We start from the raw sequence: 24,692 nt of genomic DNA on the forward strand, positions 1-24,692 counted from the left end.
GGCAATGCTTGAACCCTCCATGGATGGAGACATCTCCCCACCAGCTGTTTTCCTCCTAATATCCAAGCCAAACTTCCCACATTCCCCTATTATGTCATCTGCCATAGCTGCCAAAAGCATTTGACCACATCATCTTCCTTACAGCCCTTCACATTGCTGTACCTTGTGATCAGATGCACCCTGAGCCACCTGCTCAACACATTCAGCAGTCCCAGCTCCCCACAACTCCTCCGAGGCCCTCTGCCCCCAGCCCTGACCAGCGTAGGAGCTCCAACCAGCATCTCTGGGGATGGAGGGGTGACTGAATAGAGGGGGAGGCCTAAACTGGACACAGTGCCCAGATGGAAGCTCCCTGGTGCTGAGCAGAGAGCCAACTGCTTCCCTTGCTCTGCTGGCCCTTGCTGGAGCGGTGAAGGCTGCGGTCACCTCATTTGGGAAGGGAACAGCTACAGCTATGCAATGCCAGGGAGCCTTGCTGTGTCCAGGCAAGTCCTCTCTTCTGGGGACATGCCAATCTTCCTGATCTGCATGGCAGGGATGTGTCCAGAGAGCCTGAGCAGGGCTGACAACACTGACACAGTCAGAACACACCCACAGAGCCAAAGGACAGACCTGAGGAACAGTGCCAGAGCAGACCCTCCCTCCCCTGGGAAGAGATAAAATCCCAGAGCATCTCCTTTGCCATATCCCTGACTTTGTCAGCAGAAGGAAGCCAGCACCAGCAGGCTGAGATCCAAGCTCTCCTCTCCCTGATGACTGCCAGTGGTTAGCCTTGCCATTTTAAACCAGCCAGCACTGAGCACTGGCTCTCCTGGCCATCCTTCCCCCAGAAGCAGGAGCCACCAGAGGCCCCCGAGGCAGTAACACACAAAGGATTTTGGGCCCGGTACATTAGCAACGACCTGTAAGTGAGCAACAAAGCTGGAAATAATGAGATGTCAGCACCACGGCTGCTTCTGGTAATCTGCAAAGGCAGCCCCTCCCCATCAGCAGGTAGCGGGAGCACGGCTCTCCCTGGTGACCCGGCACCGCCCGCCCGTGCTCATCGGAAGTGACAGCCCTGGCTGGCTGCAGCCACGTGCAGGGCCTCCCTACCCTTCCCAGGGCTCCCTGGCCTCGCTCTCCTCCGCTCCCTAAAAGCCTGGAGTGATCATGATGAATTATAGATGAGCTCTCGTACACATCGCCTCATGTCAGTTTTCTCATTCAACCATACGCCATCCTGCTGCTTTCCATCCCCTTCCAGAATGATCTTCATAAGGGAGGAGGAGGAGGTGGAATAACTCTGCAGTCAGAGCAACTTTTAGGAGAGAAGTTAGTCAGTAGAGATCTATGTGACACACCTGGGCTACTCAACTTGTCTCTTAAAAAAGGAAAACTTTGTTGGGATCAGCCCACCAAATCCTGGAGCTGAGGGAACACAATGTCCTTGCTGGACAGGAGCCTCAGGAGAGTGGAAGAGGCAGGGACAGGTATAGACAGCATTGAGATGGGTCTACCGAAGAACCTTCCTGAAATGCATGAGACCAAGGTGCCTGCCACAACCCATTTCCATCTGAAATACTCTGTTCCATGTTCTCAGCTCAAGTGCCCTCAACTTCCTGGTTTGCAGCAGATGCTTCCAGGGAAGGAGGAGAAAAGTGGGATAATGGCCCAGGTCTGCCAGGACAGGACAGCACATGATGCCTCTCAGCAGCTCTCTGCAATGCCAGCCTGAGGGAATAAGGGTTTTGCCAAAGTAAGCAAGCTGAGGGCATGGTGGTTTTGGCCACTGGGAGAGTCATTCTGCCACACACAAAACACAAGAGAACATGCCAGAGAAATATGAAGGAGGTTTAAGTTTTTAACAGCTCAACTTCAGCAAAAAGCCTGATCAGGATATAATGCTGTGAAGAGACTGAAGTGGACTGCAATGGTACTAAAATGGTTTCAGCAAACAGATTCACACTCATATAGTCTGAGATGTTTTCTAGTTCCACCATCTGATTTTTAAGAGGTCTTGGGAAAAAAAAGGAACACTGGGAGCATCTTTGGGAAACAAAATCCAGCTCCGGAAGTCTACAGAAAAGAGAGAAGCTCATGTTTCTCTTCTTTTTGACAGGCTTAGAAAATTTGGTCTGGTCACCCTGGAGAAGAGGAGGTTGGATGGAGACTTCACAGCCCCTTCCAGTATCTGGAGGGCCACAGAGGGAAGGAACCCAGAGAGGGACCCTTTATCAGGGACTGTAGTGACAGGACAAGGGAGAATGGGTACAAATTGAAAGAGGGGAAATTTAGCTTAGATATATGGAAGAAAGACTTCCCCGTGAGGGTGCTGTGACCCTGGTATAGATTTCCCAGAGCTGTGGTTGCCCCACCCCTGGAAGTGTCTAAGGCTGGCTTGGAGTGGGTTTGGAGCAACCTGGTCTAGTGGAAGGTGTCCCTGCCCATGGCAGGAGTTGGAATGGGATGAATGGGATGGGGTTAAAGGTCCCTTCCATACCAAACCAGTTTGGGACTCTACAATTCTGTGCTAACTGTCTGAACTTGTTTTCTCCATCACTGCTTTCTATAGTCCATGCCACCACTAACAGGCCAACATGAGCTCCCCTTCAGCTGTTTTTCAGATTTTACCCTAACAAGCTATAAAAGTTATTTATGCCCTTTCTGCTACTATTGCAGAGGAGAAGGCATCCACCAGTGAGGCAAAGCATCTAATTCAGTCTTTCCAACTGGACACCACCTGGACCCTTTTGTTCCTTTGAACACTGGAGCCTGACAAGGCCAGTGCAGCACACAGAGCTCACAGTCACTTTCCCTTTCCTGCTGTCCTGTTTTTTTGACCTACCATATTTTTAATCTTTCAAAGTAGCTGGAGGCGTTTTCTTTAGACTGAGACTCTATTATCCTAATCACTTGAGCAGAGAAACAAAGTAGGTAGCCTACCTTGCAGCCAGCTTTGGTTCACAGACAAAGGGCAGTGTTATGTAAGATAAATGGGAAGTTACTCTAAGAGACTCCCCAAAGGCAGGAAAAGCAACTCAGAACTCTGCTGTTGTCCAAACACCACCACCAAAAAACCACTGCTCAAAAATGCAGCGGATGGAAGGGAATCTTTTTTACCTTGAGTGAAGATGACAGAAGAGAGGTGAACAGTTTTTCAAGTGTGCTGCAGGTACTCAAAGCAGAGCTGTAATGCAAAAGTAAAAAGCGCCAAAAGGAATTGTTTGTGCTGAGCTGGAAGATATAGGAAAGAAAATAGGTTCAAAACAATCTGGAGCAGCACACTTTTATACATATATTTAAAAAGCATGAAATATATATATAAAAATAATAGAAGAAACCTCCTAACAGCATTTGCCAGCTCCTTAACCAGGGCTGACATGTGCAAGGCTGGGAGCACCGCCTGTTTCTCAGAAGAGCAGCCTTTCAAACCAGGAGGATAAACGCTGCACTTACAGAAGCACATTTCCCCAAGCTGACAGAACTTGTTCAGTGCCACAGCAACAAAGCCTCATTCTTCATCTGCTCACGTGGCCGCATCCGACGGCCTCTGCTCCGAGCAAGACAGCAGCCGAGCTCAGGCAGCAGTGATGTGCCCTCGGTGGGGAGCTGCAGGCACCTCTTTTATCTCTGATCCTAACCCTGGAAGAACACAGGAACAGCTCCTCTCCTGCAGGGCCGTGCAAACAGGATCAGCATTGACCGGCTCTGCTTCGGAACACAACCATAAGTTATGGAGAGGACACGGTTTGGCCACGGTCCATGTAAGGCTGTGCTGCACACAACACCAGGCATCGACAGGCAGCTTGCATTTAAGGTGGTTCCTCCCCTCTCCCCAGCCATCATTAAAGAGATGACAGTGTTAGCCTAGTACAGTAAGTCACTGAGAGGATAAAAATATAGCAAAGATTCCTTTACCTCCACGAAAAGGAAAACACAACAAGCACAAAAGTTGCCAATTCTCTCATTCTTTAAGGAAGCAACACTGGAAACCTGCATTGTAAATTTATTACTTAAAAGAAAAAAACACTTCAGTATTACACTGTCGTTTTATTTCCCTCCTGTGCACAGAGCAGAAGGTGCAACACACTTGTACCCACAACAGTGAGGAGACATCGCCGAGGGCAATTCCTAATTACCATTAGGAAGCTCTGGCTGCATCCCATCCCACAGCCTGCTGGGATTTTGGGAGCGGGGTTTTCTGAGTTTGAGTCTCAGATATCACCGCCTTTCAGTAAAGCTCAGTCCCGTGGAAAGGAAGAAGCATATAAACCGTGGGTGTATTTGACTGTGAAAGAAACTTTGCCTGCAGTGATTTTAGGAAAAGGTTTTCCTGAAACAGGTAAAACAAATGCTGTATTCAATCCCACTAGAAAGCCCCTTGTAAGTAATTCCAGGTAAATACCCACTAAGCAATGTAAAAGCAGAGTTAAGCACTGAGCAGGAACTCCTGCATTACATGCTGAGCACCATTTATGACCCTATGCCAACAGGCAACTAGTGAGAACCTCTTACTCAAAGACACGTTTCCCATTAGCTAATTAAATTAACCTCTAAATTTAGTAGCTCATACTTGCTCTTAAACTGACCTGTTTCACCTCTGGCACTTGCTGGGGTGGGGGAAACACATCACATTATTATATACAGTCAGTCCTTGTGTGAGCAGACACCGAGCCCCAGCAGCAGAAAGCCCGTCTAGAAACGCGCACTTGCTCCAGAATTCAAGCGCTCACTGCTTGCCAGGAACCACATCAGAGTAATCTTTTAATACTCCAACCAAGTGGTCATTGTGAGTCTTAAACCGGCGTTTCTTCTGAGAAGCAGGTTTCTTCCTCCTCTGAATGGGAGCCTGCAAGAAGAAACAAACAGCACTCAGAAGATCTGTGACATCTGACCTGATGTGTGACACCTTGCTGGTCACCACTGCTGAGAAAGATGAGCTCTGCCAGAAGCAGGGGTGGGCAGGGAAGGGAAGTGCTGGCTCCTGGAGAAGCAACAACATGCAATTCCAATGCAGGCAGGGAGATGACCCTGGGGACAGAGCAGAGCCATGGCATCCCAGGCACAATAGTTAAGTTGGCATTCTTAAGTGCAGCTACAGAAGCAGGTACATGTCCCACAGTTCTGTCCACAATCCCATCAGGACTTCAAATCTCTTCAGCAGAAAAGTCAACACGCCCCCCACCTTCCTCCCAAAATACTATTACTCTTGATGCATTGTAGAGCTTCAAGCAGAATCTTCCACTGTAGAGCTCACAGGGATTCCTAGAGTTTGCCCTCCTTTGATGCTGCTCGGATTAATTACACCAGCTCTAACAAGTCATAAAAATCACTGACTGCTGGCTGCAGCACTTGGTTTTTCCAGTTTTTAACACTGGCCACGCTCCCCCAAGCTCCATAAAGCTGTACATAGGCTCATCAACATGTTTTGGAATTAACACTGAGGGATCAGGAAGGGAGGGATTTCCTAGGAAGATTTATAATTTGTATCTCTTACTATTTTCTTTGGTCCGGTTTCTTGCATGGAAGAAATACCCTGTCGTTTCAGATACTCTTCTATCTTCTCCTCATCCATAGAATCCACAGGAATGCTCCTCCACAGCTTCTGGAATTCTGAAACGATAAACCCAGTTTTATATCCAGTGAGCAAACCCTGGGCAAAGACCCCAGAGGAAGGGAAGGGGAGAGACTTGATTTTAAACACTCCAACATTCTGGCACGTCAGTCTGTCACCGCCAGCAGGCACTCACTCAGCACAGCCTTCACCCTCTCCAAATGCTGATGCACTGCCAAAAATACCCAAAACCCAGAAAGATGAAACTCTAACCAACGAAACAACAACAAAACACCCTCAAGCTAAACTGCACTCGAGCATCAGGAGCACCCGGAGGCAACTTGTGCTTTTCGTGTTCATTTGCTACCGAGTCTCTTTTTGCCCGAGATCTCCAGAGCTCTGTAGGCTGTGAATGAGTTTCACAGATCCCGATGAAGGGCAATCACTAACCAGAAATGGCAACTTCATTTACACATCCTCAGCTGCCACTGACTTGGGAGACTCGTCATCCCATCCCCTAATTTACTGAGGGTTCGACACATTGACTTCAGCGGCTCTGAGCCTGTTTATCACTGCAATACGATCCGCACCGCGCTCTACAGATAACAGAGTACTAAAATTCCTCTGGTGTTAAAAAGAAGAGAGACACCTTAAAAACCACAGCAGCAGGGCAACAGACAGAGACAGTAAGTCTTAATTAGTGCAGCTGCCATCTGCCTGCACACTTTCTGCCTCACGTAAAGTTTCACAGATCCTCTGGAATGCCTTCTCCAGGCAGCGGCTGGTACGATCCTACCTCCCTTCATTCCCCATGCAGGGAGTTAAGATACATCCTGTCAGCAGGTCTGGCTAACAAACTATAAATAAAACACGAGGCACACATAGCAAGGCAAGACTAAAATTTTCCTTTTATTTCCAGATAAATTTAGTATACAGTTGTCAAAACAACCACAACCTCTGCATGCTTAACGATGTGTCCTGTGCAGGGGTGAGACGCTCCAGTGCCCGCTTGCCACAGGTATCCTGGCTCTGGGCACACTGCAACCAAATGGGAGTGCACAAAACCAAGCCGGTTCCTGCCCTTGGAACAATTCCCTGCCTAAAGCACCTTGTTTTTCTATGCAAATACATGCCTCGAGTCTCAGGCGTTCCCCCGCTGCCAACAGTAAGAGAGTGCCCCAGCTTTTCAGGAAACAAAAGAAAGGAATTTCACCACTGAAGAATGACAATGTTTGTTTTTGGTAATGCAGTGGTTTTGAAGAGAACCAAAACCTGTCAAAACACCACGTTTGGTTACAGGGAGATAGCTCACAGCCTGCTTCTCACAGAGGCTACCCAGCACCCTGGGATCAGTGTGCACATCCCTTAATGCAAGGACTGACACTGCAGTCAAGACATCCTCCATCTGCTCATCCATTTTGAGGGTCTTTCCAGGCTTTCAGCATAGCTGCCTGTGCCTGCTATCAGAGATCATTCCTCACCCCATCCAGCTGCAGCAGGTGGAGAAGGTTTGTCTTCTTATTAATAATATCCTGCTGCAAACAGATGTGTCTCCTCGTTAGAGTTCAGGATATATGGATAAATACACCCTGGTGCAAAAAAAAAGGAAAGCTGGGGATAGGTGCTTAAGGTTAAACTGGTCTACATTCTTCTGGGGAACAGAAGTGAAAAATTAAACACTAGAAAATAAATGGTCAGCTCTTCAGGGATCAGCATGCACAGAAGTGCAGATCACAGTTAATATCTAACTACAGTGGTCTGCATTTCTTGTAGTGCCACGGTTATAAACATCACTCCAGCTTCACATCCACCTTCTAAACTCGGCCAAGAAATACAAATGGAACAGGCACCAAGATCCAAAAGTGCAGAGCCAGAATGGACCTTACATACAGACAATTTAATCCACTAATTGGCCCCACCAGAGTCACCATATCATATTCTGCAACTCCATTTAAAAACTCCTCTGTAAATCAGACTGCTTTCAGCACTATTGCTTTGATTGCAGTAATTGCAAAAGAAACTTCTACTCATTCTGGAGCTCCATGTACGGCTTTAAAATACTCCACTGCCCAGGAAAGAGGGAGTCACAACAACATGGAAACACTCCCCATTGCAAAAAGCACAGGATAAAGGTGGAGAAGCACAGGGAGCTGCCACCCTTCAGTGCATACGAGCTGTCTGCACTTGGTGTGTCACCTAGAAGGGAGATCCATCCATCCATCACCTCATCAAAAAACTGACTTGGTGTAACACCAGACACTGGGCTAAGTGCAAGGTCTGAAGGAAGAGAGCAGCTGGAATGGCTGGCACTGAACCATTTAGACATTACCTGTCAGGCTTTTAAGTCTCCAAGGACTATGCCCCTATCAGCCAGGGAAAGTTTAGACCTTGGGAATACACTCTGAATTATTGTGACATCCTCCCTGAAATATGAGAACCTGTGGGAAAAGCTGGCAATAACTGCAGCTCTCAAGAAACAACCATCTGCATTTGTAGCTGTGGTACTTCTGCACCTCAGAAAATACACCCTTGAGCTGACACAGGGAAAGATTCTTCCTGGTTTCCTTGACAAGAATCCCAAGTGCTGTCACCCTGGCCTTTGCTGTGTGTCTGAAGAGCAGACAACAGCAGCAGAAGGCAGCTCCTCAGGCAGACTTCAATATACCAGATCCATTTTTCACAAGGTTTTTCTTTCACAGGGCACAAGGAGCTCAGTGCTGGTGTGAGTGGATGGCTGGAGCAGGAGGCTCCCCACATGCTGGCCTGCTGCAGCCAGCCATGGAGAACAGGTTGGGATGTATGCATTCCTGTGGTGCCTGCAGCCATTATGATGACACAGCACATTCAATTTTCCTGTTCCGTGCCCTGCTCACTGCTGGGTGATCCTGACACCATCACAGCACAGAAAAGGTGAGACTGAGACTCTTCTCTCAGAGCCACTCAATTATTTTATCCATCAGCCAGAATGAAGGTAAAATGGCTGCAGGAGGATAAAAAGACAGCAAGGCAGGCCACACTCAGGCACGCTGACAATCTCTGCAGGGCTCAGGCTGCTTTGACAAGGCAGAGCCCAGAAAAAATCCCCAGGGGAGAAATCTCCCAGGAGTTTCTGGTCAAAGCCATGCAGGTGCTTTGAACCCTCACTGATATTTGCATTTTTCACAGAGCTTTCGAGTCCTGATTCCAGTGCAGATCTTCCTGAGAAGAGGCACAAAGCTGTGATCCCACTACTGAGGCAAGTGTCATGAACAAATCCTATACACAATATCTGGCAATCTGATCACTAAAAGATGTTAACTCAGAAACTGGACAGAATCAACACTACTCACAGGCTGCCTCCTTGCTCCTCCAGAGAGCTAAATTCTGGTCTTCTGAGTACTGAGAGGAGGAAATGAGACCAGGAGCTGGTGAAAAGCCAGTTTAGATGTCTGCTGACAACTCCAGCAACATTAAGTCGAAACTCAAAACAATGAGCTCTGACCAGCAGGAAACAACACAGAGCTAAGCTGAGGGCAGCATAACAAAGATTTTGCAGACACCTTCTCTCTCTGAAACACCCAAGGGGTAAGGATGCACAGTTACCTTGATTTTACAGCATTACGAGGTGCCTCATAGATGAAAACAATTTGCACTGACATTCCCTGAGTGATTATACTCTAACCCACTTCCTTTCTGTAAATGCTTACATTTGGGGAATGAAGTCATGGGTAAATGACTGCCTGGTGACTTTGGAGAGGCTTATCCAGCACTTCTGACTGCCTCACCTGCTCTTGCAGAAAGGTTGAGATGGTTGTGGAGATAAACTGATACATCACACAGCTAATAAAATCTGCCAGAGATTAAAAACAGCTTAAAAATCCTCAGTGAGCCAAGCCAAAAGTTGAGCAAAGGACAAAACCAGACAATAACAGTGTAGAAGGGAAGAAACAACAGTCCTAATAGTCCCAGGGAATGCAGCACTGGATTTATACCAGAAGGAAAAGGTGCTCGGTGCTAAATCTGTGCTGTCCCTGGACCACCACAGCTGTAAATCAGCACTGATCCCAAGCAGTTTTTACAGTGTTCAATTTAAGAAGCTTTAGCCATTCCCTAAAAAGCCCTTCAAAAGCTTAGGAAGAATTTAAAAATAATTAAGTATTTGAATTTTTCAGCAAAAAAAATACTTCCTATAGTGCATTCAGCTGGGGAAGATACCATCTCTAGCAGTCAGGCAATCCAAGTGGCCTTTCAGCATTCAGCACGGGGGTGAAAGCCTTGTTCACATGCAAAGAGCAGGCAGCCTCGACTTGGCTGAAGCACCTGAAATGCGGCCCTGCTTTTATAAACACTTTCAGCTCCACACCACTGACAGCAGATTAATTAGCCAGGAAGTCCAGAAGGAACACATGCAACCTGAACCTTCCTCAGCTAATCACATAAAAGGAAGAACAAAAGCCCTTCCTTGCTGCTCAAACCCCCTCCAGTACCCTTGAGATCTCGATATATAGGCAGTGCTCCGTTGCTGCGATACATTGGGATTTATTTTCTCAGGGAGAGAAAGAAAAGCTTGTTCAGCCATCAAGGGCAGAGGCAGGCACTGCCAGAAAGGAGGTCCTCCCACTGCTCCAGGCAGAGAGCCCCACAAATTGCCCTGGCTCAGGCAGCAGTGGGAGAGGACCCCACTTTTCAAGGCTATCACCCTCAGCCAACACATGTTCTGAGCTGGGGTGTCATACAGCAGCACTGAGGAGCACAGAGCCCATATTTCTGAGGATAAACATTAAACTAGAAACATATTTTGAACTGTCATCGGCTGCTAGATCAAAGAGTCTGCCAACACTTCAAGGCTTATTTTGCAGCCTTTTTAAAAACTTCATTTGAACGTTGCCAGAGATAATGAGCTGCAGTAGCATTGCTAAGGCAGAGACGTGTCATAACTCGTCCCGTGCACAGACAATTCTGCCAGTGACTCCCTAAGAGACACCCTTCTGCTGCTCTGGAAAGAATCCTAAAGCAAAGCTGCTCAGGAAGGGTGGCTTTCCTTCGTCACAGGATTACAGGGCTGGAACAAGGACCTGCTCCAGCTGCAGTGAGTGAGTGAACATACTCAGGGATGTTTCCAGCACTGTGGCTTACTCAGGTGGATCACAATATTCATAAAAGAGAAAATATTCTTGCCTCCTCTCAGAACAAAGCATCAAAAGGAAAACCAAAACCAGCAGGAACAGAGCAACAACAAAACATCACTTCTGCCTGGGATGGGGAGCTGCTGCCACCTGCGGATAAAAGGAAGCAGAGCCACCTTGAACTACAAATGCTGCTCGCAGGATCCCTTCAGGACACACACTGCAGCTTAAATGCCTTCCTTCAGCAGGAGGCCAGGCGTTTTAGGGAGTTTTTTTAACCTCCTCCTCCCTCTGGGAGCAACAGCTCCCTCTGTTTTGTGTAAGAGGAGGAGCCCGGGATTTATCCTGGCTGCCTGATGCCTCTGTCTACATCTTAACAAAATGGGCTCTGTTATGAAATTTGACAGCTAATCCTGGAGTTATTACAAGCTAATAGCAACAGGGTAGAGACCTCCCTCTGATCACTCTTTTAGTATGGTTGGGTTCCTACTATCTGGAAAAAATTGCACAAGAAAAAACATTTATTTAGCAACATGACTGTGATACAACCAGTGGCTAAAATTTAAAAGCTCTGTCTCAAAAGTTACTGCAAGAGCATTAATTTCTAAATGTTTTGGCCATGTTCAGGCCCCCAAAAACTGTGGGCTGATGGACTGAAGAGGCACTACCTCAACAGAAGGACAGGGTTCATGGTAAACTCCTAAACATTTGGAAATCAGAAATTCCCCAGTGAATCCATTCTGCATTTTGCATATAGTTGCATTGCCCCTACCAAGAAATGACAGAAATCATCGTTTAAAAGAAATTCACTTCAACCTTTTGAGATATTTTTCAATATTTTTAAATGCTGTAGATGCCACCTCTGCTTAATCACCTTTGTGAAACAAAGCTATCGTTACTGAGATTACAAGTGTGTACTCTCAGAACATAACAAACAGTTAACAATACACATCTTCAGTTGCTAAATTCTAGTGGAAATAAAGATTCCCCTGGCGGCAGGCAAAGAAAGAAAGATCTTTATGCATCCTCCTGTGGTCCTGGAAGTAGAGCAGTTCAAATTGTATCAAAACTCATTCTTTTACAATACATAATGTGATGCTGTGTGATTCAATGGCTTTATATGTCATGTTACAAGAACAATACATTAAAAAAAGAAAGTGTTCAGTGTCACTGAGTCACTCAAAATAAGATCTTCTGACACAGACTGCCTTCCTCATTCTGCATTTACAGACACCTTATGCTGGCACTTATGTCCTTACTGGAACACATCCTGATTTCTGTAATTGATTTCTGTGCATAAAATGGCACCAGAGGATTTTACCACCATTTGTGACACAGCAAACACACTGAACTTGTGAAGCCCCAAATCCACTCCAGCCCTGGGCAGCAGCACTGCCCCCACATCTGTGCTCTCCTCCCAGCTGTAACCACCCTCTTCTCAAGAATTTTGCTCACATCTCATCCCTCTGTGTTTCCTCCTTCTGCTCCATTTATGGCTTCTTGCTGCATTCACCAGTAAAAGGCACACGGTTCATAAACAGGAAAAAAAAAAACAACAAAAATCTTGCACCCCCAAATCATTCTTTTGGGCTTTATTTTGGCTTTCCCTTAAGCAACAAAATGTTAGATGCCATTTCAGTCACAGTGAGGTGGTTTTTGGTCTCTTCTGTATCACTACTTGAAGACAACTGGTGGATTCCTGGTGCCATGTTCCAATGCAGCCATCATAAAGAAGAGGATATTACCACTGGACTCACTTGCTGGTCTCATTAGCCTCATGTTAACATCAACACTGCCCTCACATCTGGACACACCTAAAAGACTGCTCTACCTGAAGGCTGCTTATACATAGAGGTGCTTAAGGTGAATTCAGATCAACTGTCATGGAGACCCATGTAAAACAACACCTACCTTCATCCACAGCAAAGTGACAGCTCTTGTCATTGTAGAAAAGAATTTTCTTCTTATCAGGACGATTAACAAAGATGATCTGGTCCCCTAAAGCCTCAAAAACAAATGCAAAACAACAACTCAAAATCACTTCGTTTCCAAGCTGAAGGTCTCCAACCCCAACAGAGCCAGACCTTGGGCTAATAAAAGCAACAACAAACTGGAGAAGCTGCAAAGTAACTGGCCATGAAACACATGAATACACTAATAAATCAAAAAGGAGATTCAGAGGACTGAGGTCAAGGTGTGAAAGCAGAACGGAATGCCTGCAGTTGGAATGTGGGAGATCAGGAGTCTTCTGTGAGAAAGAGCTCTGAGAGCTGTGCTGGGACATCAGGGCAAACCTGAACATAAATGATGAAATACAGAAAATGCCACAATATCATATCTGCTGAAATGCCACTTGAGTTGTCAAAAGAACAGCAACAGCTCATGAGAAAGCTCTTAGTGTCTCTCTTCCCTCTGAGAAGTGAAAGCTGAACTGCAGCCACGTGTTGCTCACCTTTATGGCCTTCTGTGCATTGGGCAGCCCTTCCTCGATGTCTTCCAGAAGGATTCCTCCCAGCCCTCGCTGGTCGTGCTTGTCCAAGAGCCTGAGCAGAGCCTTTTTGTCTTTCAAGTTGTACTTGGGTTTGAAGGCATACTTCCCATCCACAACTTCTATTTTTGGGTTGTTGACTAGAGCCTGTAACAGGGACAGAAATTTCAAACCTTGAAACAGTGCAGACACTTACTACTTTTTTCCTGGTGCGCTTTTGAGCACATGAACCACACATTACAGCTGCCAGGCTGGAGCTTTGAGTTGAAACAGATTCTAAATCTTTGGATCCTATAATTCACCAAGACACAGAGCACCTCTAAGAGAGAAGGGACCCAACTTTGGTGCTGCAGGGTATTTGTTTACCTTTCCTCATCTGGCAAAGGCTCAGTGATAACTTTGTATATGCTTCTTGGGAGGAGCTCTTCCATTCCATTCTGATATTGTGGTTCATTATGGAAGAAGCCTGGAGCTACTTTTTGGAAGACTTCAGCAAAGTCAAGCTTCCCTCACAACCAACACTGTCAGAGCAGGGGTTTCTGCTCCCCAGAATATCAGCGCTGTCAGCAAGGAATGTTACAGTCTGACTTAGCAGTTTCTTGAAGAAGGGATTACATATTAATAACTTAACAAATGTGTGTAATTCAGCTTTATCAGAATTCTTTAATGAAAATCTGAACATGTTTTTTTTTACCTCACTCATTAACCATTGTTTCTGCTTGAGTCCAATATCTAAATGCTGTGTTTCATCCAGTATCTCCTCCAGGGTTAACGGATGTGTGTCACCACGCTGGTGTCGGGTCTGCAAAAGCAAACAGCATCTCTTACAGCTCTGTACTCACTTTATTCAGCAACTCAATCACCAAAAAGTAGCTGAGATTGGCACCAAATTACACTTTATTTTGATCACTAGCCTATGAATCCCAAAACCTGACATCATCTTGAAATCCCTGCAAATAAACCCCATTATTTTGGTTGCAGAGTGACCTGGGATAATCAGGATTTCAGTTATGGAACAATATGCTAACAATTTCATTTACTGACAGCACTTTGAATTTAACAAGCAGTTTCTTGAAATTCTCACTCTTGCAGTAAAAGAATTTCAGAAGTTGAACCATTCAGCATTTTCTAGCCACAGGATAAGAAACAATTAAATTATTTAAAACCAGTATTATTTTACACCAAGACACCATACCTTCATATAATTCACTATTTTAGCAAGGACTCCAAACTTGTAGCCAGAGCCTCCTGAAAGGGCTTTCAAGTTAAATGATCCATTGCTGTGATCTACAAAGAAAGAAAACAAACAATTAAAGGGTGCTTTGATAGCTTCCTGTTGGCTCTGAGCTCCATCACAAACAGGGGTGGCAGAAGCAGCCACCCCCAGGTAAGTCCTTGCACACATTTTGATCCAGACCCAGGGACTCAGAGGACACTGCTCTGGAGCATTTCTGGGCAGAACTCCACAAATAAAAAGTTAAGAAAGCACCAAGTGACTGCAGAGTTCCTGGCACAAGAGAACATGTTTTATTTGGTGGCTTAATATCCCATAATCATTTACACTACATGAAACCACGCTGAAATAATGCACTGCTTTTGCTCCACCAATACCTTCCTGCTGCTGAGATGGGGGCACAAAGCTTCCCTTCTTCCCTAAAGGCACTCAGTGGTTACATAGCAAGTAAAAGAAGGCTGTAATTAAAAAAAAAAAATTGTTTCAAGTGGTTCTAGTGGAGAATTTATTAAACAGAGCCATACAAATGCAAACCAATTCAACCTGGTGTGTTGCACCACTGGAACAACAACTCAGAACCCCCTCTGTTGTCAGCTCTGGTTGTCTTTATCACGAGGTTTGCTATCACTTTGTTTCAAAAGTTCTTGCAAGGTTGTTAATGACCATTTAATAAATGTCAGCTCTTAGCACAGCACATTAAGCACAAATATCCACAAACCGCTATCACAAGCCACAGGCTCATTACCAGCACAACATTGCTCAAACCTAACGGCAACAGTTTTCTGGAATTTCAGCTACTCCAGAAAAAGCACACCATCTCTTTGTCACCATGGGGATTGTTTAATCCTCTGGTGATTTCTAAGCACATCTGACAGGACAACAGTTATCTCAGAGCTATGGAGCTCCTATTGTTTCTGTGGAAAAATCAGTGTAGCTAGAGAAAAGAACAGAATCGTGAAGCTGTTACATGACATCAAAGTCTTAAAGGCTTTATACAGCACAACAATTCTAAAATTAACATAGAAATATCACTGTAGCTACAGAGGAATATTTTATTCTGGTTACTAAGTTAAAAGAAAGAAAATCAAAAGCCAGCTCTCCCTGAAGATGTAGCCCATAGAGATTTTTCCCTACAAGGTTCCCTTTAAAGATTAAAAATTAATGTCTATGTAGGACATTTTATAAATAAATAGAAAAATCATAGATGCAATGAGAGGTCTGAAGTGACCAAAATAAATTCAGAGGTACAACAAACAGTTAAGACAACTTATCACGTTTTTGTTCTGTCAGATTTGAACTGAATCAGGAAGATAATCTGGTTTAATCTGCCTGCTTGCAGTCGATGACAAGAGAATCTAACCCCACGGTGAGGCTGGAAATCTGCAGATATTAACACTTCAAACGTCACGGTTTGATGGCTGATCTGGGCACAAAGCAGAGCGGGGTCGTGGCCAACCTCTGCTAAGGAGCTCATCCCACCCCAAAAAACAAGAACAGGGAGGCATTTGCTTCTCATTCCAGACAGTAAGAGTCACATTTCTGAATGATTTACTCCTGGGGTTGAGAGCTCGATGCAAATGAGCACAAAGGAAGTTGTCAGCAGCATCGTGCTCTGGCCAATGGAAGGAAAGCTCCATCTTAGCTGTGCCATAGGCTGCACTAAAAAAAGGGACCAGAACGGCGCTCTCTCAGCATCCTTTCACACAAGAGGTAGGTGTGTATCATTTTATAACATTCTCTCAGGTTTATCTTGATTACTGAAAGAAAATATGCCTGTAAGCTGAGAACCTGTAAAAGCTTCTTGGAATCAGAATGATTTTTCTCTAGGCTGAGCAGGGTTTATCCCGCTGAATGTGGAGGAGCTTGTCTTGCACGATCAGACGAGCACTTTCACCATCTGTGCACTAATGGAAAATTGATGACCACTCCATCTTACAGCAGAGCTAACACAACCAGCCAAGATTCAGTAAACAAAATGGATTTCGTGCTTGCAGGGGAGGTGGCTGGTTTCCTGCAGCCTCACGTTCCTGGTGATTGATTCTATGTGTTTGCACAGAAATGACAGTGAAAGGGTTTTCCTTAAAACAAAGGCAGCTCCAGTTGAAATGTGAGCAGTGTTATCTCCCAGGGGGTATTCCGTAAATTAGGCTGCCTAAAAGAGATCTGTGTGTGTGTGGAGGAGAAACCTGCTCTAGAAACAGGCAGGGAGAAAATCCCTGCGCCTGCTGTTACCTTTGGAAACACTGGAGCAGCCATAGACACAAGGCAAATAGCCGGGTTAGAATGCACCTGAGATTTGTAAATGCTCAGTGCCTTCTTAAACAGGGCTTCCTCAGAGCTGCATTAAAAGGATTTTCTGCCAGTCATTTCCCTCTGCTCCATGATTTCAAATAAAGCTTCTCCTCTGCAGTGCCCAAAGATGCTAATGCTTTTAAATTAAAACCTAGTGCATTAAATATTTAACTCGTTGCATTTTAGATATGTACAACTGCTGACTTGATTGTAAATCAGACTGGCTGATGATACAAATCTGACCTGTGCCATTACAAAATAAGTAAAACTGCAGGAAACCAGCCCATTTTTGACAGCTTTCAAGGACACTAACTTCATTAGTGCTGTTTTAATTCTGAACAGTCAGCAACAGTTACTTCAGCCTCGTATTTCAATAATTACAGCAAAGAGTAGCTGATCTTTATCTGCCTCGCCCCGTGGAGAGATCATCATCATCCTCCTCCTCAAGGAGCATTAAATTCCATCTCCTGGCATAAAGACAAACATCTCGCCACTGTGCAAACTGCTGCCCTATTGGTGGTTGTGGAGTGGGGAGGGAATGGCTGCCCTGATGGAGCAGAAAGGCGCTGGCTGTGGAGTGGGGAGGGAATGGCTGTGGAGTGGGGAGGGAATGGCTGCCCTGATGGAGCCTGTGAAGCCTGTGGAGTGGGAAGGGAATGGCTGCTGCACTGTTTCCTGGCCATGCCGCGCTCAAGATGCTCTTCTCCTCTTGGGAACAGAGCTACTCCCTTGGCAGAGAGCTGTCCTGGCTAAACAGTACAAATCTGACCAATCCCTCCAGTGGCCACAGATCTGGATCACTTTGAGCAATATAAATGAAAAAATCCCACCAAAACTTATTAAATTTTGCATCACAGAAACAGTCTGGTTTTGTGCCTGGTGTTTACAGAGCAAGCAAACTTACATGTAACAGACTCCAACAAAACCCTCAGTCCTAGAAATCTGTTTACAAAGTTCAAAACAAAACTCTTTTCTTTCCCAAAGGTATCCTTTTGCCATTTAAAACACACAATTAAATCCTGCTTATTTTAATTACTCCTCAAAGGGGACTCCAAATCCTTTTATTCAGCTCCCCCCTCTCTCTTTCTCTCATGGATTATTTTGAAATAAGTCTTCAAGCCACCCCTTCAAAAACCCTCATGACTTTTAGTCCCATAACAGGTTGGCTAAGTTTCCTTCCCACACCGTGACCAAACCAAGCCACTCTCTTGAAGCCAGGACCTGACTCAAGCCAGGAGTATTTTTAGCTAGGATTTGCTCTGTAAACTTTTGTTTAAGGAAAAAGAAAAACCACCAACAATTTAATTAATCCCATCCATCTCAGTTATACGCTGTATATTTAATTATTAATTTGTGTACCCAGCTACAGATTGAAGTTACTGCAACTGCGCCAGTAAATGTCTGTGTGAAACACTAATGCCAGGGACCTCCCCAACAACAAAGCTCTTTTGTTTCAATTTAAATCCACTGAAGATAAAAGGATAAAGAACAAAATGTCTAATATCAGAACAATAAAAATAAGACATAGATCACAGGCTGTTTTGGCAGCATGATCCTGGTTTTCACCATGTCCTTTTCTTTAATAATTTCACAGAAATAAGAACAGGTGCTCAGACTGCTTTAGTAGACACCATCACCACCATGTTCCACCTAAAAACCCCTTGCTGTTTCCTCAAAGAAATATGGAGACCTGACTTGATCTCCTCCTCCCACACCCAGTTTTAAACTGCCTGAGGGATTCAAAGGTTATTATGACATCCTACAGCCACAGCAGATAACCAGAAGTTACTGTAGCTCCTTGGACAATTTTTATTGCATTAGACTATTGAGCAAAGGCATATTTGCTGGAGTCAGCTTCTTGCTTCATCTCCCTCACACCACAGAGCAGCCTCTTCCTCTGCTGGGTGCCAACCCAGGCTTAGACAGAGTTGAAAATAAGGAGGAACTCCTCAGGAAGGATTGGGTTTTCCTTGTTATCTACCCCAGTGACTACAGCACCACAAACAAGATTTCCAAATGCTCCCAGTGCCATCTCCAGCACAAACTACTCAGCAGGGGAAGAGCAGGGGAATGAAGAGGTCAGGAAATCTGCCCTCCTGAAGTCCAGAGAGTTTTGCAGGTGAACAAGTCTGTGCTGACAGGAAATTTCAAAATAATAAGGCCTTTCACACCACAAGACTGACAATGCACAGGTGGTTGAAACCACCGCACATCTTAAAAATCTAGTTTGTAAGCTGTTTGTGCATATAATTGAAATAAAGAAGCAAAGCTCTCTCATTCCTGAATCACTTACACCACATCATGCCTGCATGAAACAGACACTGCCAAAATAAATGTTTCAGGTCCATCACAAACTTACACACCTGGAGTTTGATATTTTGGTGAGCAAATACAAGTATGCAACAATCCATGTTAGTAGAAACTTTGAGCACTTAGTCTAAGTAGCTCCAATTTGTGATAAATATCACAGTGTTTCCTTGACTGACAGTTCTCAACAGCTTTGTTTTTGTGTTTCAGCTCCCAAATCTGTGCCAGTGAGCATACCCAGGCAGCTCCTCAAGGATGGCAACCCTCAACAGCACCCACTGGAATGAAACTACTACATCCATCTCCCAGTATCTGGGCTTCCAAGTGCAAAGAATTTACCCTTTCCATGACAACTGGAACACTGCCTGCTTTGTCATCCTGATCATATTCATCTTCACTGTAGTTTCTCTGGTGGTGCTGGCTTTCCTGTATGAACTGCTGGACTGCTGCTGCTGTGTGAAAAACAAAACTGTGAAGGACTTGGAGAACGAGCCCAATCCTGTCAGAGCAATGCTGAACAGCTTCAGGAAGCGAGACACAGAGGTGGTGTAGGAAGCACTGAGCACCTGCACTTGGACAACTTGGTTTGACACCTGGAATGAAGCCTCCTGTAGCTTACAAACAAGCAAGTTGTGTGCTTTTTTCTTTTGGACTTAAATATCCACAGTGGCAGTTTTATCTCTGGATGTGAGCTGGAATAATTGGCAAAGGTTTTCCAAGTGCTCAGCAGAAAGACAATCTACTGCAGTGTTATGGGAGGGAAAAAGATTGTTGCTTTTAGATGAACTGTTGCTGTTTATATTGAGTGACTAGCATAGAATTTTGTCTACCTGACCGAACAAATGCTGCCTAACGTGCATAAAACTCTGTTGCTTAACTGAAGAAAGCATTTATAAAATGTCCAACAGTCTGATCACATTCCATGCAAAGACAGCAGTGTTGTCCCACTGAGTCAACCACACAGGGACAGGACAGACAGATAAGGGGTAAGAAAAAAGTTGGGAGAGGAGGGCTGAAGGGCAAGAGGGGACAGGGCGCATTCTAGCCTTTGGCAGTGCTTTTTATTAAGGGTTTCTTGCTTTTAGAAGAGAGGGTGGTGGGAGGAAGACTAAGCCAACAAGAAATGTATCCCTAAAATGGTCTCTTCTAGTTCTCCTAAGGGTAGTTTGACCCTTTCTTCCCCCACTTCTCCAGTTCCAGGGAGCTGTTCTTCCCTTACTTCATATGCAGTCTGGCCAACAATTTCTGGGTGCTGACACCTGCATAACCCACTACCTTCAGAACATCTGACCCTATCCAAAAATACTGCTGGAAATGAACAGGGACAATTCTCTGCCTCAAGGCTGCTGCTTCTGTGGCAACCACAACACTACAGGGAGTGGGACATGCCGGATCTATCACCCCTATCCCAAACTTTCAAAGCCAAACTGGAACTGGTGGAGTTCTTGCCAAGAGCACAGGGAGACGGGCCACAGCCCTCCCACACTGAAGAGGGGGATTGCACCCAGCCCAGGTGCAGATTTCAGCACTTTGCACAAGAGAATCTCACTTGACTCATCTCACTTGACTTCATCTGCTTGCTGACACACCCAGAGTTCACACTCACCCCTTGCTCATGTCCTGGCCACAGAACTCTCACACTTCTGGCTCACCGGCCCCCTGTAGCGGTGCTGTGTCAGTGGTTTTTAAAATCGTTCAAGTTTTGCAGTTACAAATGACAACTGTAATAAAAATGTCCAACAGTGTAGCCAACAGTAACTCCTGGCAAGTCCTTCACCCTCCTGAACCCCCACAGAAATGTCCCAGAACAAAGCTACATGTGGGACAAGTTATTTAACCCCAGAAAACATTCCTGTCACGAAGGAAACAAAACCCACCTAAATGGCCACAGCCACAAGAGACCTCACAGTCCATCCATGTCTGAAAAACCTTGACCAGTACCTATAATGATCTCTTTTTTTATACATATCCAACCCCCCTCTCAGGCTGAGCGTGACTAAGCTCCAGAAGATCTGGACACAGTGGAAGACTTGCTAATTGACACTGGTTGGGGAGATGGAGTCACAAGACATCCCGGGCAGGATGAACTAGCACAGCTAGTCCAGTGATTCACCTGGAGAAGCAAACTCCCTCCTGCAGTCACAAATCCCCACAGACACACTTCTTCAAGCCCAAAATCAAAAGCACAACTGATGGAAGCCAGTGCCCTGAGTACAAGATCATTCAGGACTCACACTGAGATGGATGATGGAGATAATGCCAGTGGTGATAAGGATGACATGCCACCTTCTACTGTGTGACAGCTTCAGACTGGGAAGCCCTGCTCAAGAGGCCAGAGTAACCATCAGGATGCACTGAATTAAATCCTGGCTCTCTCCTAAAAGGAAAGGCTCTGGACACTTGCAGCATTCCCACAAAGTGCCCATCATGCTGCACACAAGAGGGCAGTGCGTGCAGCACGCCAGCCTCTGCTGCTCTGGCAACGCCTTCCCGAGAAGCACATGGAGTGACATATGTTGGGACTCATCCCAGCTTTTTATTTCACAGGTCTGCAAAGGGGAACGGGGGTGGGCACAAGGAACAGAAGGCAAAGGTGGCCCCTTGCACAGTACCAGAGAAGACTCAGGATGATTCTTTCCCACAAAAGAGCCCCTGAAGATTCTGGCTCTTGACAACTGTCAGCAGAGACCACTGAGACAAAGGTCTTAAGACAAAGACCACAGCCACAATTTACTATTGATTAATAAAATGAAACAAACAGATTTGATCCATTTCATTTATTTTCCAGTTCCTGTTCTGAACTGAGCAAACTAGCTTTGAATTTTTTCAAATAACTTGTTGAAACAATGACAGTAATGTCTGTATAATAATCACTGTAGGAGCAGTGGGAAGCTTAGAGCCAGACTTCACAGACAGGCCAGATTTAGCTGGACAGTCTCTTGAGGATTAACATGGTCTCCATACCTCTCCTCCCCCAAAAAGTATCAAGGGCAGGCTCTCTGAGCCACAGAACCACAGAGCCAGGGAGGCACTACACAACCAGGGACTATCAGTGCCAACACACAAATAATAAGGTGATAAAGGTGACTCCCTTTATCACCTCTGTGGCCACTGCACAACAAAACTAGGACTGACCACCCTATTTTTGTCTCTTTGGGGTGGTGGGACAGGGATTTCCCAACACCAGGTTGTTACTCCACCTCCTGTCTCTGACACCCACACTTCCTGACAGACATCTGCCAATCTGGCAAGTGAAATAAAAAGCGGGTTCTGAGGCAGAGGATTTTGACTCTACAGCATAAAAACGTTGTAGAAACCCTGGAACCTCTCTGGTACTGTCTGGAACGCAGCCAGCAGCATAAAAGATCAACTTTATCTCCTCAGAGCCACCTCGGGTCCCTGTTTGTGTACGTGAATTGTCTGACAGCCACAACAGCACTTAAAGAAACCCTCAGCCCACAGAAACCACAGAAACAAGATGAAACCTTCTTTATCTGCTCAAATCCTCCAGATCAGGCTCACATTTGTACCCTCTGCCCTCTTCCTGACTCCCCATCCCTTCTTCCCAGCAAACCTTGCTCACCCCAGTGACACAGCCTAGGATATTCCACGCAGAATTTTGTTTTATTTGGAGAGTGTGAAAAAGGGATGGATGGAAACCTGGCCTCCCTTGATTTATTTTAGAATGTCTGGCTGATACTTTATTTGGTGCCTGAGAAGCTGCAGACACATAGCCAAATTCCCAACTCTTCCCCTGGGACAGAAGATGCTTCCCTCCTCCCCAGCTCCCTGACGTTTTTCTCTGTTGTTTTTAGCTCTATTGTTTCTCCTGGAGTTTAGGAGAGAGCCACGTGGGTATTATTCAAAATATGAGCATGGATTGAGTTTGCACAACAGGGTATTTTGTGATTTAGTAACTCCTGGCATTTGATCTGACCTTTAAAGTGCACTTGAGAACTGCCACTGCTTTGGGAGCAAATCCTCTCCCTGGTGCTGTACTTTCCACACACTCCCACTATTTTTGGTGCTGCTTTATTAACTGTTTATTTGATACTAGGAGACTCATTATCAGTGCCACCAGCTCTCCAGGGAAATGCCACAACTCCTCAGTAAAACAGGCAGAAAACCCTGGAATGCCTGGTGCTCACGAGCAAAGCTTAGCTCCCAGGTGAAACGAGACAACTGCTAATTACAACATGCAAGCCAAACAAGAAACACCTGGCAAAACCCCTAAAACAAAATCCCCAAACAAGAAACACCTGGCAAAACCCCTAAAACAAAATTCCCAAACAAGATACACCTGGAAAAATCCATCTCAGGTATGAACACCTTCCAACTTAGAGTTATCTAAATGTTTTAGGTACTCTTTTGCCAGAAATAATCACGGAACAGGTTGGGAAGGAAGAGAGCCTAAAGATCATCCAGTTCCAACCCCCTGCCATAGGGACACTTTCCACTAGACCAGGTTGATCCAGGCCCTACCCAACATGGCAAACACAGAGAAAATGAATGGCACTGCCTGTCCAACAAGCACTGAAACTCAGAGTTTCCAAAAGCACATCCAAAGCACAGTTTCACATCACTAATTTTGGCAGCACAGATTCCTCCAACAGAGCAACAGCAAACGAGCCACGGGATGAGGCTTAACACACACACACAGCAGGGAATGGGTTTTTCACACTGTGCAAGTGACTTTCTTAACAAAAGTGGTAATTGAAGAGAAATTGACAACAGCCACCAGCAAAACTCACAGATACAGCATTACTCACATTAATAAACCACGGCTTAAAGGCAGACAGCAGGAAACACCAAGCAGCTGCTGCATAGGAGACTTCCACCCACCTGTGGTTTGTTTTGAGCTGGAGGAGCCCCCTTGTTCTACCTTGGCCTTCTTCTTCTTGGAAGCAGAGGAGTCGGAGGAGAGCGCTGGGCGTTTCTCTACGGCGGGCGTGGAGAGGGCTCGCTTTTTGAACAGCTCCCGCTCCCGCAGCAAGCTGGGGTCCATGATTCTGCCACGGGGAAAAGGCGAGAGAAAGGTGTCAGCCTCACCGAGGTATTTAGGAGCAGAAGCAGCTGTTTATCACGGAATGCGCTGAGCTCGATGGGGTCCCAGCACTGAGTCCAACTCCCAGCCCCACATAGGACAGGCCAAGAGCCCCTCCCGGGCCTGGCGGGGCTGTCCAAAGGCCCCGTGAGCTGCGGCAGGATCGGTGCCGTGACCACATCCCTGGGGAGCGATTTACTCCTTGTGTGCTCCTCCTTTTCCCCAACACGGACTTCAACAACACATTCAAGGTGTCAGAGCACTACCGGAAACTTAAGGAATGTGAACAGCAATGCCGAACAGGGATAGGAGAGCCCTGCACCAGCTTAACGAGGCACCTCACGGCAGGACGGAACAAAGTGGCAGCGCGGCGGGCGGGCGGGCGGGCGGAAACCACCGGCCGGGGGATGCCGGCGCCCCGCCTCGCCTACCCCCGCGCACAGAGCGGGGCGGCCGCTCCCCCGTCCCCGTCTCCGCTCCCGTCCCGGTCCCGCTGCGGCTGCCCCGTCCCCTCAGGGCGGCCCCCGCCCGCTCACCCGCGCGCCGCCGCCGCCTAGCGAGCCATGCCGCTCCCGGCAGCCCTTGCGCGCCCCGCACGCCACGCCCCGGAAGCGGCCCGCCCGTCGCCATAGCAACGCGGCCCGGCCTGCCCGCCCTCGGCTCCCACACACACACACATTAAAAAA

General features: G+C 46.2%; 2 protein-coding genes across 7 annotated transcripts; one reads left to right on the forward strand and one right to left on the reverse strand.

Moving 5' to 3' along the window:
* Positions 1-3,968: 3,968 nt before the first annotated feature.
* Positions 3,969-24,599, reverse strand: GTF2E2 (general transcription factor IIE subunit 2). Of its 3 annotated transcripts, none has more exons than XM_030948106.1 (8): positions 24,543-24,599; positions 23,805-23,971; positions 14,325-14,416; positions 13,824-13,931; positions 13,094-13,276; positions 12,553-12,646; positions 5,480-5,595; positions 3,969-4,831 (listed from the first exon to the last, which is right to left on the reverse strand). In XM_030948106.1, the coding sequence occupies exons 2-8, from the start codon at positions 23,965-23,967 to the stop codon at positions 4,712-4,714; spliced, it is 876 nt and encodes a 291-aa protein (XP_030803966.1). In that variant the 5' UTR covers positions 23,968-23,971; positions 24,543-24,599; the 3' UTR covers positions 3,969-4,711. The 3 variants fall into 3 exon arrangements, with proteins under 3 accessions (XP_030803966.1, XP_030803969.1, XP_030803968.1); XM_030948109.1 differs by lacking the exon at positions 24,543-24,599 and adding an exon at positions 24,345-24,466; XM_030948108.1 differs by lacking the exon at positions 24,543-24,599 and adding an exon at positions 24,273-24,466.
* SMIM18 (small integral membrane protein 18) lies at positions 15,978-21,718 on the forward strand. Of its 4 annotated transcripts, none has more exons than XR_004060699.1 (3): positions 15,978-16,073; positions 19,173-19,948; positions 20,157-21,718. XR_004060699.1 is itself a non-coding variant. In XM_030948110.1 (2 exons), the coding sequence occupies exon 2, from the start codon at positions 19,218-19,220 to the stop codon at positions 19,512-19,514; it is 297 nt and encodes a 98-aa protein (XP_030803970.1). In that variant the 5' UTR covers positions 15,978-16,073; positions 19,173-19,217; the 3' UTR covers positions 19,515-21,718. The 4 variants fall into 4 exon arrangements, 2 of the variants coding, with proteins under 2 accessions (XP_030803970.1, XP_030803971.1); XR_004060700.1 differs by having other exon boundaries at positions 20,948-21,718; XM_030948110.1 differs by having other exon boundaries at positions 19,173-21,718.
* Positions 24,600-24,692: the final 93 nt, after the last annotated feature.

Source organism: Camarhynchus parvulus, chromosome 4, assembly GCF_901933205.1.
Source record: "Camarhynchus parvulus chromosome 4, STF_HiC, whole genome shotgun sequence".
In the NCBI taxonomy this organism is placed as follows: Eukaryota; Metazoa; Chordata; class Aves; order Passeriformes; family Thraupidae; genus Camarhynchus; species Camarhynchus parvulus.